A 16,476-nucleotide genomic window follows, 5' to 3' on the forward strand; every position below is an offset into this window, starting at 1 on the left:
GACCTGTCAGTTCACAAATCATTAGCAATAATTAACACTGGCTTTTGGCCTAATAAAGAATCTCTTTCTTGCACGAGTGATATCTCTTTTGGGCACGAGAAACAAACGTCACCTCTGCCCAAAGGTGGGTGTTTTACTTAAGCCCCAGTGTTTTGGCTTAATGTTGGCTTTCAGGAGGCAGCCACCTTCAATTTAAATAAAAAATACAACTATATCAACTTAATAGTGCTTAAAAAACATAAAAACATGAGGGCCTTCATACAAAAAAAAAAACCTTCACTGCTGATGGGATGAGACAAATGGACTGTATGGGAAATCTGGATGATGCTGGAACCGATGGTGGCTTCCCATGTTCCTGTCAACCCACTGAGTCAGACTGTATCTTTGCAGAGATTTCTGTCGGAACCGGGCGTAGTTTCTATCAGGAGAGAGGGAGAATAAAAACAGGAAAGTTGAGGGTTTCAGATGGAACTGTTGCCTGCACACAGAAAAGGCCAGCACAACTATTTTAAGAATATCTTTATTTTTGGAAATCTGGTAATAATTTTATATTTCAAGTCTCACCAGCTTAGAAATCTTATACCATTTTATTTATGTGAATGCCACATTGTAAGTGCTATTTCTTTCCAACTTCTAAAGCCAAGAAATTCCTATGTAGGTATCACGGTAATATGTGCCATGCACACAAGTGCTCTAAGTAAGCCTAGTGTGTCATTCAAATGTGTAATAATGTTAAGGTAGGAAAAAAAAATATCTCCCTCCCCAAAACATTTAGAGCAGGATCTATATTTCACTTCTTGCAGTAGACCTGCACCTTCAACAGGACCACATTGTTGGACACACTCAAGGTTGCTTAGGACGCAGCAGTTAAAATTAGAATAAAATTCCCAGAGAAGGTAAGCTGTCATGTGAGCATCACACTGCAAGTTTAAAGACTGAACAATTTAATACCACAGCCTCAAAGAAAAGTTTCTTGAGAGTATCCTTTAGTTATGTGCTGGGCTGGCGTTCTGAGCAGTATCCTCTGAGATAATTTGATCCCATTCTCAATTCTTACTGTTCCTGGGAAGATTTTAAAGATATGTATTCTTGGCCCCTTCTTCCCTCCAAACTTAATGATTTAGAATCCTGGACTCGGGGCCTAGACATCTGTTTTTTTTTTCATTCTTTTTTTTTTAGGATTTGGGTGAAGATTTACAGAGTAAATTCACTTTTCATACAGCAGTTCACATATACTTTGTCTCATGTCATTGACATCTGTATTTTTAAAAATCTGCATAGGTAATTATAAGGAGCAGCCAGGGTTGAAAATAATTATAACACTACCTGACAGGTGGCACAGTGGTTAAAGCACTGAGCTGTAAACCAAAAGGTCAGCAGTTTGAACCCACCAGCCACTCCACAGGGAAGGATGAGGCAGTCTGATTCAGTAAAGATTACAGCCTTGGAAATGCTATGGGCAGTTCTACTCTGTCCTATAAAGTTGCTATGAGTTGGAATCAACTCGATGGCAGTGGATTTTATTTGGTTTGGTATGTACAAGTATTGCTGAATTCTTTACACATCTCATCTAATGCTACTGACAATCCTATGGGAAAGTACTCCGTTAACTCCTTGTACAGGTTAAGAAACTGAGACTCAGGTTAAATAACTTGCCCAAGGTCATGTATTAGATAAGTAGAGGGGCTTGGACTTGAATTCACACTTGATTCCAGAATTTAGCCAATAACCCTTGCACTACATTGCCTTCCTGAAAACTGCTTTCATTTTGACAACTCTAGGGGAAATACCAAGTCAATAAAGACCATGAGGTGGCAGCATGTCTGACATGTTTCAAAAAACAGCAAGGAAGCCAGTGTGACTAGAGCAGAATGAGCAAGGGTAAGGCTACTGAGATGAGGTAGGTGAGCTAAAATGTCAGCCTAGGCCAAAGTGTAGGCCCTTGTAGGGGATGATCATTAAGATGGACAGATGTGAGATGGGAAGCCACTGGAAAAGTCTGAGCAAAGGATAGGACTTATGCTTTAAAAGAATCTCTTTGGCTGCTGAGTGGCGAATAGAAAGATGAAGACCATTTAAGAGACTATTACAATAATCCAAGTAAAAATGACAAATGGTCAGGTTTTGGATATTTTTCTGTGATAGGATTTTCTGATGGTCTAGTTATGTATGGCATGAGAGAAAAAGGAGCCAAGGGTGACTCCAAAGTTTTTGAGTAACCAGATCAAAGTAACTAATAAATCTACAAACATCACTGCACCAAGAATGCAGAAGATTTCAGAACTAGAAAGGTTCTTCAACATTAATTAGTCCACGATCTTCATTTTACAGTTGTAAGGACCAATCAAAATTGTATTGCTAGTTTAAAATTGCAAAACTACTATTAGAACTAGGTTTCCTGTAATTGATTTAATCCAGTTCTTATTCCATTATACTGTATTGCTTCTCCTTCCACCTCTGAAATTAAGCAACAGTTTCAACCCCAACTCCCTACCACATTCCTCCTACAGCAAATCCTTCCCTCTTCCTCCTCCTCCTAATCATCTACTCACCGCATGGTGAGGTCTGAAGGATGCTGCCATTTTCGGTTCTGCATGTGATGCACTTGATTCATCAAGACATACAGCTCCCCCAAGGCACCTGTGAGACAGAAGGATTAGAGAGTAGCTCAGTCAATGACCATGTCCTTACAGGGAAAGAGAAAACAGGTACTGATCACAATACTATCTGGTGGCGTAGTGCCTAAGTCATTTGACTGCTAATCAGAAAGCTGGCAGTTCAAACCCACCAGCCACTCCTTGGAAGGAAGGTTGAGCAATCTACTTCCATAGTGACACCGCCTCGGAAACCCAAGAGGGGTCGCTATGAATTGAATCTGACTCCATGGCAGTGAGTTTGTTTTTTGGTTTAGGATTATCACTAGCAGTCAGTGTAAACTACAAGCCAGAGAGGGGAGCTTGCTCAAGGATGATGATGATGATGATGATGATGAAGTAATAAAGGAAGTCACCACTCACTCATTTCAACATGTATTAAGTTCCTACAATGTCTGAGGGACTTTACTGTTCTCTGGTTATTGGCAGAGGGCCAGATACTGTACCTGCCCTCAACAAATTTACACTGAAGATGGGCAATTCCTAAACTGTATGAGAAGTATGGTGACAGTAGAAACAGAGGCTTCCATGCAAGCACAAAGACTGAAGGAGTGGGGCTAGAGGAAGTCCCCACTAGGGTAAGAAAACTATAAAAGCAAGGATTTAAAGTCAGTGAAATAAAGAGGGCTGGGAGGAGAGGGTGTCCAAGAACAGAAATGCCTACTACAAAGGCCAGAGACACAAGATAGCAAAAAAAAAATTCAAGACATGAGATGTTTAGAATGGATGGAGGCTGGGGGATATCTTAACTCACTGTCATCAAGTTGATTCTTACCCACAGCGACTCTTTTTTGGACAGAGTAGAACTGCCCCATGGGACCTGCAAGGCTGTAAATCTTTACAGAAGCAGACTGCCTCATCCTTCTCCCAGAGTGGCTGCTGGATTTGAACCACTAACCTTTTGGTTAACAGCCAAATGCTTTATCCACTATATCACTAAAGTTCCTGGGGGCTCTTCGTTAGCAAGAAAAATTGCTTAAGACAATTACTCAAACACCTGGGGGCGTGGCAAAGCACTACACATTTTACATGCTCTTAAGTTCTAAAAAAAATCTTATAAGGAGAAAGATACTATTAACATCATTTTAGAAGTAAGAATGATGGCTCAGGGAGGTGACCTTAGTAAATGCTTATTAAACCGAGATTCATTTAGCACCTGTTTGACTATATGCTCTTGCCACTATGTGATAATGCTAATTTTGTACTCAGAGGCAAAGGCTTAAGTTGAAACCCGATGGAAGTAGAAATAAAATAAACACTTGTTAGGAAATAATTTCCCTATTTTAAATTTTAATATGCATTATAATACCCCACTGCCGCGGAGTCAGATCCGACTCATAGAAACCCCACCTTGGGTTTCCAAGGCGGTATCACCACGGAAGTGGATTGCCCAACCTTCTTTCCGAGAAGTGACTGGTGGGGTTGTACTGCCAGCCTTCTGGTTAGCAGTCAAATGCCTTAGGCACTAGTGCAAACCATAACCAAACTCACTGCCATCAAGTCGATTCTGACTCATAGCGACTCCCTTTGGGTTTCTGCGGTGGTAAATTTTTACAAAAGCAGACTGCCCAGTCTTCCTTCCTCAAGTGGCTGGTGGGTTTGAACCACCAACCTTCTGGTTCGCAGTCAAATACCTTAGGCACTATGTCACCAGAGCTCCTCATGTAATAGCTGGAGGTATTATAAAACAGATTGCTGGGCCCTGACCTCAGAGTTTCTGATTCTGTGTGTCTGGGGTAGGGCCTGATAATTTACATTTCCAACAAATTCCCAAATGATGCTGGTCTGGGAAGCACACTCTAAGAACCATAGCCCTAGACAGTGGGACCCTTCTTTCAGCTAGTTTACATGCTTCCCATTACCCTATCTACTAGCCAAGAGCAGCCTAACTAAGCTACAGACCATCTTTACAAGTTCTGGTAAAAGATCTTTACCTTAACTTTTAGGACTAATTTATCTGAAGCTTTAAACAGCAGAAGTCTGTAGAAAAAGTATATTACTTTGGAGCTAGGCAGACATTAGTTAAAATCCAAACTAGCCACTACCTAGCTGTGACCCTGAACATATCATTTCAATTACCTCAGTTTATTAATTTATGAAATGTGAAGAAGAAATTGAGTATTGGTACATAGTATGAGTACATAAAACACCCAGCACATTGCCTGGCACACAACAAATATGCAACAAGTGGTAGGTCTTGTTTTTACTATAAGGAGCCTGGTGGTGCAGTGATGCTGCTAACCCAAAGGTCAACAACAGTTCAAACTCACCAGCCCGTCTGTCGCAGAAAGATGTGGCAGTTTCCTTTAGTAAAGATTTACAGCCTTGGAAACAATATGGGGGTAGTTCTACTCTCTCCCTATGGGTCACTATGAGTTGGAATCCACTCAACAGCAATGTTTTTGTTTTTTTTTTTAAATTGTTATCATGGTATTATAACCTCAAGCTTAAGTTAATTTGCAAAGTCTTTCCAAATCCCATTACAATTACCTTTTTTCCCTTTTTAAAAAATTACTTATTTTTTGGTGAAAATATATACAACAAACATATACCACTTTCAACAATTTCTATATGCACCATTCAGTGGTACTGGTTATGTTCAGTGACCACAGTGAATCACTCAGAATCAGTGATCACACTCAGTGATACTTACTGGTTATGCCACCTTTCTCTAAAGCCCTTCCCAAACTATTTCATCATCATTAACATAAACTCACTGCTGCTCTAAGATTCTCATCTATCCTTTTGAGTTGCTGTTGTATTTTGATTATATAGATAATTCTTTAAATGCAGACGTTTTTCTTTATAATTAGGCTAAACTATAAACTGGTTCAAAGATGACTGTGGGGGACAGCTTCAGCTCAAGGTTAAAAAATTTCCTCAGGGTCACAGTTTCAGGGGTCTGGTCTCAATGGCTCCAGAAAGTAGGAAAATCACCTCCTATTTGTCAAGAATGTTTATTACATGGATCAGTCCACACATCAATTATGACATATCTTACAGTACTCAGCAGAAATTTTCTTTCTAACCATGATTTGATACTTTTCATGAAAAATTCATAGATTCATTACATAAAAATGAAAAGTGTCTGTGATTTTTTTAAAAAAAGCAAAGCCAATGGTAAAAAACAATATGAAAAATATATTTGAAACATATCTGGCAAAGGTTTAATGTTTTTATTCTACAAAGATAGAATAAAACAAGAAGTCAAGGACATGAATAAATAATTCACAAAAGTAATACAAATCATCAGTAAGCAATGAAAAAAGGTTCAATAGCACTAATGGGAAGAAAACATGCTACATTCACTTCTTGTTGAAAGAATATGATCAGAAAGAGACTCTCCTTTAAGAAGGGAAGTAGCTCTTGATTAGAAAATTCCTTGCTTGCTCGATCTGTTAAGGTAAGATCAAAAGTCTCAATCAAATTGTCTTTTCCTATATTGTACTTTCACACCACTAGCACCCTGCTCCCACTACCAAAAAAAAAAAATCACTACTGTCAAGTCGATTCGACTCACAGCAACCCTTCCTTGGGTTTCCACCCCCAAAAAGGATGTTGGGGGGGGGCGGTGGATGGGAGAATCAGCTTTTTAAATATTTCAAGATACATTTTCTTCTTAAAGCAATACCAGTGCCCAATCTCAAAATGGAACTGCTATGAGATTGAGATTATCCATAGATCATGTCCTTCAGCTCACTTATCTTTTACCACCTGCATTCTACAAAACTGCCCTAGCAATGGAGACTAAAGACATTATAAACTTCCTATAAAAAAAAATCTACTTGCTTTAAACCAAAAGAAGAAAAAGACTAGCAAATTACACCCAAAGAGGCTTCAAATGCTCAGCTACTATGGGAAATAATCCAGCAGCAATAGCAAGCATTTATGTGCTTTATATATATTAACTTAATTATTCCTTACGACAACCCTGTGAGGTAGGTAATATTAGAAATTGATTAAATAATTTGCCCACAATTATTTGGGGCAATAATTATGTCATTGCTAGTGACAGTCAAAAGTCTACCAATATAATACCATTATAGGGCTAAATTTCCCTAAAAACTTTTCTGAGAACATTTCATAGACGGGATTCTAAAGCAGGAATCACACTGCACACGTTTTGTATACCCAGTGGTACCTAGCACCGTACTGTTAGTAAGCTTCTTGTTGTTAGGTGCTGCTGAGTCTATTTTGACTCAAAGCAACTTCATATGACAGAGTAGAACTGCCTCTCAGGGTTTTCTAGGTTGTAATCTTTATGGGAAGGAGCCCTGGCAGCCCAATGGTTAAACACTGGGCAGCTAAAAGAAAGGTCAGCCCATCAGCCACTTCATGGGAGAAAGATGTGGCAGTTGGTTTCTGTAAAGATTACAGTGTTGGAAAGCCTATGGGGCAGTTATTCCCTGTCCTATATGGTCACTAAGAATTGGACTCAACTCAGTGACAAGGGCTTTGGGATTTTTGGTAATCTTTTCAGGAACAGATTTGCCAGATCTTTCTCCTGTAGAGCTAGCTGCTGGGTAAGCTCAAACTGCTAACCTTTCACTTAGTAGAGAAATGCTTAACTGTTTGCACAACCAGGCGTCCTTTTGAGTAAGCAAACAAGGGCTTAATAATTACTCGGATGATTGGTTTCAGCTAATGCATCATGAAATGTTAGTTTTTAACAACACTAAGAATTTACAGTTAGCCTAAGGTAACCCTTATTAATATTAAGACTTTCATCTAGAGATAATAATGGGAGCTAACATTTATGAAGCATGATTACATGCCAGGCAATCTGCTAACTGCTTTGCTTGTATCCTATCAGTATCCTATCATTTAATCCTAACAATCATATGAAGAAAATACCATGTCTTTATGTTATGCATGAGAAAACTAAAGCTTAGAAAAGTTACTCATCTGTCATTTAGTAAATGGAAAAGCCAGGATTCAAACCCAGGTAGGTCTAAATATATTAAAAAAACAAACAAAAAACACCTTATTTTAGCATATAGTTCCAACTTTTTCTTCCTCCAATTTAGAGATGCTAACGAGAATGGAAACATTTGAATCTTCTCTTCATAATTTCTTAACAGATGGGCATTCTTGGCCCAACAGTCCAAGGAGTTTATTTTAAGTTGTGGCTAAAAGTTGGTGAAGACTGTCCTTTGTTTCATGTCTAAGAATGAGATTAGGAAGGAAAAACTCTAACATTTCAGGAATGAGTTCAATTATCTAAGCCTTAATGTATAGGTACATAGCTGACTGGTTTTGAGGAAAATCCAGTGTAGTACCTGTTCATAGTAAGTTGAGAATAAATCAATTGTTATAACAGTGAATGGATGATGCTAAGTGCCTGCTATGCCAGTGGCCCTTCTACCAAGTTTTATAGGTCACCATACTTTGTGCCAGGAGCTCTGGTGGTGCAGTGCTTAAAGCATCTGACTGCTAACCAGAAGGCTGGTAGTTCAAATCCACCAGCCACTCCTCGGAAGGAAGACTGGGCAATCTACTTCTGTAATGATGTTGTTGTTGTTATGTGCCGTCCAGTCGGACCCGACTCATAGCAACCCCTCCTTGGGTTTCCCAGGCAGTATCACTACGGAAGTAGATTGCCCCATCTTCCTTCTGAGGAGTGGCTGGTGGGTTTGAACCGCCAGCCTTCTGGTTAGCAGTCAAGTGTCTTAGTCACTATGCTACCCACCTCAGAAACCCAAGGAGGGGTCGGTATGAGTTGTATCTGACTTGATGGCAGTGAGATATTTTGTACCAGACACATGGTCTTACTCAATCAATCATGGCACATGAGTGGAGGACAGAGACTGTCTCAGCTGCTAATGACCTAGAAGGTGGCCTGGCACCAACAAGTCATTAAGTGAATTAATCAGATCCTTTCTTTTGGAATGTGAATGTGAAATTTAGTAATGAGAGAAATAGAAACAGCACACAGGCAGGGCCTTAGGAGAGAACAGACACTTGCAGTAACTTAAAGAGAACAGCAGCAGTACTGGTCACAGAGATAGATAAGATTAGAGGTTATTATTCACTAATCAGCAGGGCAAGCCTGAATAAAGAACACATCCACTACCACTGTTAATTCTGAAACACTGCAACCCTATAGGACAGAGTAGAACTGCCCCATACAGTTTCCAAGGCTGTAAATCTTTATGGAAGCAGACTGCCTCACCTTTCTCCCATGGAGTGGCTGATGGGTTAGAACCACCTACCTTTTGGTTAGCAGCCACCAGAGCTCCTTTGAATAAGAAACAAAGGCATCCATTTCTGAGGGGGCATGAGGCCTGGCTCTGGCTGGTTCTTTTCATTGTGAAGCCTGGCTATGTTGCTGAGAGTCTAGTCCTCTTAAACTCAGTTACTTAGAGGCAATTGAAATGTCTCTATTCCATGTCATCTAAAATACCTAGGACTGGGGAGGAAATGAAGACAGAAGGAAAGAAAAACTGTGCTACAGAGGGCATGGTGCTTTTATAAATAGATTAATAAAATAGGAACATTAAAAAAAAAAGATTTAGTAGAAGTAATGCAAATGTGTCACCTCTACATCAACAAAACTGTGATGAACTTGTACAACTAATCTTGACTGATTTTCCTTTCAGACCATGCAAAATGTAAAAGAAAGGAACAAGAATGACTATATATCTCATTTCTGAAGTAATGGATTATACAGGGAATAATCAGTGATATGCTAATGTCCTCAACAGTCATAGCAAATGCAGAATCAGAATCTACATAGCCATCGCTGCTTATGATTTTTAATGAAAGTCACAGCATACACTTCTACTTCCAGCCATGATGGACAGGACTTAACCATCCAGTGTAAGCAGCTAGAAACCGGGCAAAATATAACTGTTTTCAGACTGTGCTTTTCGAACTCTTCAGAATTATGATCCATGAAAGAAGGGAAATAATTGAGGATAGCCTTGAAACTTCTTATATGTCTATAATTATTGAAAAATATGGAATTTTACAAATGAAGGCAAAATAAACACTTTCTAAATAAAATACAAAAAAGAGACTTCAGCAGCAGATCTGCACTATAAGAAGAAGGGAATTCATCAGGAAAAAGGAAAATAATACCAGATGGAAACTTGGATCTATAGAAAGGAAAAGAGAGCACTGAAAATGGTAAACTTGAGAGTAAATATAAAAAACTTATTTTTCTCACTTAAAAAATATCTTTTTTGTGCACATAAGATATGGACGACAGACGCTAATACCAACCAGGATATCCACAACACTGCATTACTATTAACACCAAACACTAGGCTACAGATAAACACATAAACATCTGAGAAGATCAGATGGGGGGGTGGTGGTCAGTGAACAGGAGTATACTCTAGACCAAGGATAGATTCAGTGGAGGCTAATCTTGCACAGATACCAGTGATACAAAATACCTGCAATCCTTATAGAAACAACAGAAGACTGGCATAGAGTAATCCCTCAAAGACAGCCAGACACTGTGGGTTAGAGATCCAATGGATCTACCGACTCAGGACCATAGTACTGGGTGACACCAGACTCAACTGGCACAACAAAATACATAAAAGTCTTGTTCCTCATCCTACATTGGTGAGCAGTGACTGGGGTCTTAAAAGCTTTCAAGCAGCCATCTAAGATGCAGCTAATGGTCTCCTATCGTTGGAAGCAAAGAAGAGTGCAAAAAACAAGGGCATTTGGAAGTAGTCAGGCCCTCGAGATCAAAAGAACTAGATGGTGCCCAGATACTAATGCCAACCACTCAGGAAAGGATCCTGGATAGAGGGAGAGGAAAAACTTGGAACAAAATCAAAAGGTCAATAATGACCAGAATTACTACTGGTCGGATGGAGTTTGGTAAGACCCCCAATACTATGGTCCTGGGATATATTCTGGGCCTGGAATAAAACTCACTCCAGGGGCTGGCTCTCAGCCCAATAGTAAACAAGATGTACAAGGAGACCACTCAACCCAGGGTAGCGCACCCAATACTCTATGGAAATGCATCCCTTGGAGCAATCGACCACAGGGAGCCAGAGGGGCAACATTCCTATGGAGGAAATGCAGGATACACAGGAGTACATAACTATGAGGGGCACTGGGCGGGGTTGGGGGGGTTACTGGACAGGGAGAGGAGGAGACTAGGTTAGGGTTGGGAATAGTAAATAAAAAATAAACATTAAAAAAGTATCTTTGTTTAAAGTAAAAATAATGCATTGAAGGGTTTGTACTGTATATACATGTAGAATGTATGAAAATAATAGCACACACACACACACACACACACAAACAACAGCTCCAGGAGAACTGGAAGTATATTGTTCTTAAGATCTTACATTATATGTTAAATGGTTTAGTATTACTTGAATGTAGATTGTGATAAGTTAAACATGCATAAATCCCTGGGTAATGCAAACCGTTAACACCAAACGGTTAGCAGTTCAGGTCCACCCCAAGGCACCTTGGAAGAAAGGCTTGGTGATCTGTTGTTGTTGTTAGGTGCCAGTCAAGTAATCTCCGACGCATAGTGACCCCCAGTACAACAGAATGAAAACAGTGCCTGGTCCTGTGCCAGCTTCGTGATCCTTGCTATACCTGAGCATTGCAGACACTGTGTCAATCCATCTTGTTGAGGGCTTTCCCCTCCTTTGTTGACCCTGCACTTTGTGAAGCATATTATCTTTCTCCAGGGAATGGCCCCTTTTGACAGCATGACCAAATTAGGTGAGACGAAGTCTGGCCATTTTCGCTTCCAAGGAGCATTCCAGCTGCACTTCTTCCAAGACAGGTTTGTTAGCAGTCCATTGTACTTCCTGTATTCTGAGCCAACACCACAACTCAAAAGCATCAACTCTTCTTTGGTCTTCCTTATTCATTGTCCAGCTCTCATGTGCATATGAGGTGATTGAAAATACACCTTTGTCTTTAAGGAGATATCTTTGCTCTTCCACACCTGAAAAAGGTCTTTTGCAGCCCATTTGCCCAATGCAATATATTGTCTGATGTCTTGGCTGCGATTTCTAATGATGTTGACTATAGAACCAAGTAATATGAAACCTCTGACAACTTCAATCTTTTCTCCATTTATCATGATGCTGCTTATTGGTCCAATCGTGAGGATTTTTGTTTTCTCTACATTGATGTGTAATCCATACTGCAGACTGTAGTCTTCAATTTTGATCAGTAAGTGCTTCAAGTCATCCTCACTTTCAGCAAGCAAAGTTGTGTCATCTGCGTATCGCAGGTTGTTAATGATTCTTCCTCCAATCCTGATACTATGTTCTTCTTCATATAGTCTAGCTTCTCAGATTATTTGCTTAGCATACAGATTGAATAAATATGGTGAAAGGATACAACCCTGATGCACTCCCTTCTTGATTTTAAACCATGCAGTATCCCCTTGTTCTGTCTGAATGACAACCTCCTGGTCTATGTATAGGTTCCTCATGAGTACAATTAAGTGATCTGGAATTCTCATTCTTCTCAAATGTTATCCCTTGTGATGGTTATGTTTGTATGTCAACTTGGCTAGTCCTCATTGAGTGGCTGGGCAGCTGGATGTAGTATTTCCCATGATGAGACTGGCAATCAAATCCATGGTGGAATCTACTATGAGCAGCTGCCTTTGGGTACATGGTCTGCTTCCTCTATATAAGGAGAAGCTTTGAAAATGGTCTCTAGGCTATGGCAGTGCTTGGACCCTGCATGTAGCCGTGTCATTGCTCAGCAGCCTGCTATGCTCTGCTGACCTTGGGACTTACAATGGAATTAAGTTAATGGCCTGCCGTGTGGATTGGTAACATCAGGACTGTGCCTTTTTACTTGTCAACCTTGGGGCTTCTTAGCCTCAGCAGCCTGCAGCTGTCTGAGTGAAGAAATGCCTCTAGCTCCAGTGGGCTGGGAGCAGGAGGCAGAGCTGGACCCCAACGTTGAGGGGCTTTCACCCAGCCCCTAGAGCCTGGCACTCTAACCTTGGACTTAAAGCCTCCAAATTCTAAGAATAAACTCCTGTTTGCTTAAGCTATCCCATTTGTGGTATATTTCTCGTCACAGCAGCACTAGGTAACCAGAACATCCCTCATTTGTTATGATCCACACAATCAAATGCCTTTGCATAGTCAATAAAACACAAGTAAACATCTGGTATTCTTTGCTTTGATTCAAGATCCATCTGATATCAGCAATGATATCCCTTATTCACATCCACTTCTGAAGCCAGCGTGCATTTCTGGAAGTTCCCTGTCAATATAGTGCTGTAACTTTTTGAATTATCTTCAGTAAGATTTTACTTGCTTATAACATTGTTCGATAATTTTCACATTCTGTGGGATCACCTTTCTTTGGAATGGGTACAAATATGGATCTCTTCCAGTCAGTTGGTCAGATAGCTGTCTTCCAAATATCTGGGCATAGCAGAGTGAGTGCCTCCAGTGTGCCAATTCCTTCAGTGCAGCTTTGACTTCTTCCTTAAATACCATTGGTTCTTGATCATATGCCACCTCCTGAGATGGATGAACATCGACCAATTCTTTTTGTACAGTGACTCTCTGTATTCCTTCCAGTTTTTTTTTTTTTTCCTGGATCATTCAATATTTTGTCCATAGAATTTTTCAATATTGCAACTTGAGGCTTAAATCTTTTCTTCGGCTCTTTCAGCTTGAAAAATGCCAAGCATGTTCTTCCCTTTTGGTTTTCTAACTCCAGGTCTTTGCACATTTCTTTATAGTAATTGGCTTTGTCTGCTTGAGCTACTCTTTGAAATCTTCTGTTCAGCTCTTTTATCCTGCATTTCTTCCATTTGCTTTAGCTACTCTCTATTCAAAGGCAAGTTTCAGAGTCTCTTCTGACATCCATTTTGATCTTTTCTTCCTTTCCTGTCTTTTCAATAACCTTTTCCTTTCTTCATGGATGATGTTCTTGATGTCATCCCACAATTACTCTGATTTTTGGTCACTGCTGTTCAATGCATCAAATCTATTCTTTAGATGGTCTCTAAATTCAGAAGGGATATAATCAAGGTTATATTTTGGCTCTTGTGGACTTGTTTTAATTAACTGTCTTCAACTTCAACTTGAACTTGCATATGAGCAGTTGATGGTCTGTTCCACATTCAGCTCCTGGCCTTGTTTTGGCTGAAGATATTGAGCTTCTCCATTGCCTCTTTCCACAGATGTAATCAATCTGATTCCTGTGTACTCCATCTGGCGAAGTCCATATGTATAGCTGACATCTGTGTTGTTGACAAAAGGTATTTGCTATGAATAAGTCATTGATCTTGCAAAATTCTGTCATGTGATCTCCAGCATTATTTCTATCACCAAGGCTATATTTTCCAACTACCAGTGATTCTTCTTTGTTTCCAACTTTTGCATTCTAATCACCAGTGATAATTAATACATCTTGATTGCATGTTTAGTCAATTTCAGACTGCAGAAATTGGTAAAAATCTTCAATTTCCTCATCTTTGGCTTTGGTGGTTGGTGCATAAATCTGAATAGTAGTAGTATTAACTGGTCTTCCTTGCAGGTGTATGGATATTATCCTATCACTGACAGCAAAATGTACTTCAGGATAGATTTTGAAACATTCTTTGTGATGATGAATGCCATTCCTCTTCAAATTGTCATTCCCAGCATAGTAAATCATGTGGTTGTCTCATTTAAAATGGCCCAAATCAGTCCATTTCAGCTCACTGATGTCTAGGGTATCAATCTTTATGTATTTCATTTCATTTTTGATAATTTCCAGTTTTCTCAGATTCATACTTCGTACATTCCATGCTCCAATTCTTAATGGATGTTTGCAGCTGTTTTGTCTCATTGTGAGTCATCACATCAGCAAATGGAGGTCCCAAAAGCTTTATTCTATCCACATCACTAAGCTCAGCTCTACTCTGAGGAGGCAGTTTTTCCCCAGTCATATTTTGAGTGCCCTCCAACCTGAGGGGCTCATCTTCCGGCACTATATCAGACAATGTTTCAGGGCTAGTCATAAAGTTTTCTAGTGATATATCAGTGTTTTACTGCTATTCATGAGGTCTTCACTGGCCAATTCTTTGAGAAGTGGATGGCCTCTTCCTTCTTCTGAGTCTGTCTTATTCTGGAAGCTCCACTGAAACCTGTCTACCGTAATGCTGCTGGCATTGGAAACTCTGGTGGGATAGCCTCCAGCCTCACAGCAACACACAAGCCAACACAGTCCTACAAACTGACAAACAAGTTCGTCTCCCTTAGTTGTTCCAAATGACTCTGCTCACATCCTGGTCTCCCTTAGCTGTTCCAAACCCTGCCGGCTCACTTCCTGGTCTCCCTTAGCTGTTCCAAACCACCGCCAGCTTGCTTCTTGGTCTCCCTGAGCTGTTCCCCTTGGTGATCTAATTCCAAAAAGTCATCCATTAAAAACCCTATGGGTGCACACCCAATTACTGTAATTGCAGTCAGTAAGTTGTACATCTGTAAAAAGTTGAATTGGGAAAAGTTACGTGATAGATATATTTACAATAACCACCACCACAAAAGAGTAGCTGCTGAAGCTGCTTATGTATAACCAAGTATTTCTGGGATTTGGTTCCTTGGTTTGGAGGTTCAGGGTAATGGTTTCATGGGACATCCTAATGGGCCTATTAGTGTGTTTAGTACTTCTGTTCTACTTCCTAGTTAGCTTCGTAGTACCTAGGGTCTTTTGCAAGCTGTCATCCAAAGCACAAGTGGTCTCTATTTACCTGGAGCAAGAAGAAAAGGGAGAGAGTCAGGAACAGTAGGAGGATATGAAATGTGTGGCTAACTGCATCCATGAACAACTAATTGCCTCCTTTGCCATGAGACGAAAAGAACTGGATGGTGCCCAGCTACCATTACTGAACATTTTAATCAAAGAGAATCCTGGTCAAAAGGGGGAAAATGCAGAACAGGTATTAAAATTCTCATGCACTCTAAACTTGCTGGTTCCATGGAGGGCAAATAAATCGCTGAAACTATTGCCCTGAGATAACTGCCAAACCTTAAACCAAATACATTGCTGGAACTTTTCTTAAAACCAAACAATAGCTTAGCTGAACGAGTAAAAACTGTCTGCTTTGAGCATTATGTTTTGCTTTGTTTTTGTCATTTAGTGAAAGCTTACAGAATAAATCCATTTTCTATACCACAGCTCATACACATTTTGTTTCATGATATTGACTACAATCCCCATTGTGATAGGTGAAGTTGTGTGTCAACTTGGCTGGAACACAATTCTGAGTGGTTTAAGCAGTTGTGATGTGGGTTATACCCATGATGAGATCAGAGGTATATGTTTTGAGCAGTCAATCCGTTGAAAGGGAGTTTCCTTAGGGGTGTGGCCTGCTTCCAATATATTTATGGACATCCTGAAAAAAGAGACATTCTCCTGGGATTGGAATCCTGTTGTGCTGCCTATCACTGTCTGTGAGTGAACAATCCACCATTCGGCCTGGAGATCTTGGATTCGTCATGTGTTGGAGTCAATAGCTGGTATACTGCCTGCCAACTTTGAGGTCATCAGCCCCTGCAGCAGCGTGAATCAGGAAAATCCTCCAGCTTGACGTTTGTTCCAAGAACATAGGACTTGCCAGTTTCTTTAAGTGTGTGAGGCATTTTCCTAAGATAAATTTCTCTTTCTCTAAATGTATGTATCAGAGGTGAGAGAGGCGGGGCAAGATGGCGGACTAGGCAGAAGGATTGCACAGACCCTCTTCAACAAAGAAAAGGGAAACCAATTAATACAGAACACAGAAGATAATCTTGGACTCCTGAGCCTTGAAGGAAAGGATGCAGATTTGGACTAAACCCCAACTAGCAGAAGAATTTGCGTGAAAATACCA

At 40.1% G+C, this 16,476-nt stretch overlaps 1 protein-coding gene across 1 annotated transcript in view; it reads right to left on the reverse strand.

Annotated features, from left to right (window-relative positions):
* Positions 1-276: 276 nt before the first annotated feature.
* LOC103205193 (S100P binding protein) overlaps positions 277-16,476 on the reverse strand; it is a 65,603-nt gene continuing 49,403 nt past the window's right edge. The window contains exons 5-6 of the mRNA XM_042782255.1: positions 2,553-2,640; positions 277-418 (exon numbers count right to left, since the gene is read on the reverse strand). Of these exons, the coding sequence (XP_042638189.1) occupies positions 277-418; positions 2,553-2,640 (230 nt within the window). The remainder of the gene's footprint in view (positions 419-2,552; positions 2,641-16,476) is intronic.

This window comes from Orycteropus afer, unplaced genomic scaffold (genome assembly GCF_000298275.1).
Source record: "Orycteropus afer afer isolate SDZICR_OR568_19922 unplaced genomic scaffold, OryAfe1.0 scaffold00272, whole genome shotgun sequence".
Lineage (NCBI taxonomy): Eukaryota > Metazoa > Chordata > Mammalia > Tubulidentata > Orycteropodidae > Orycteropus > Orycteropus afer.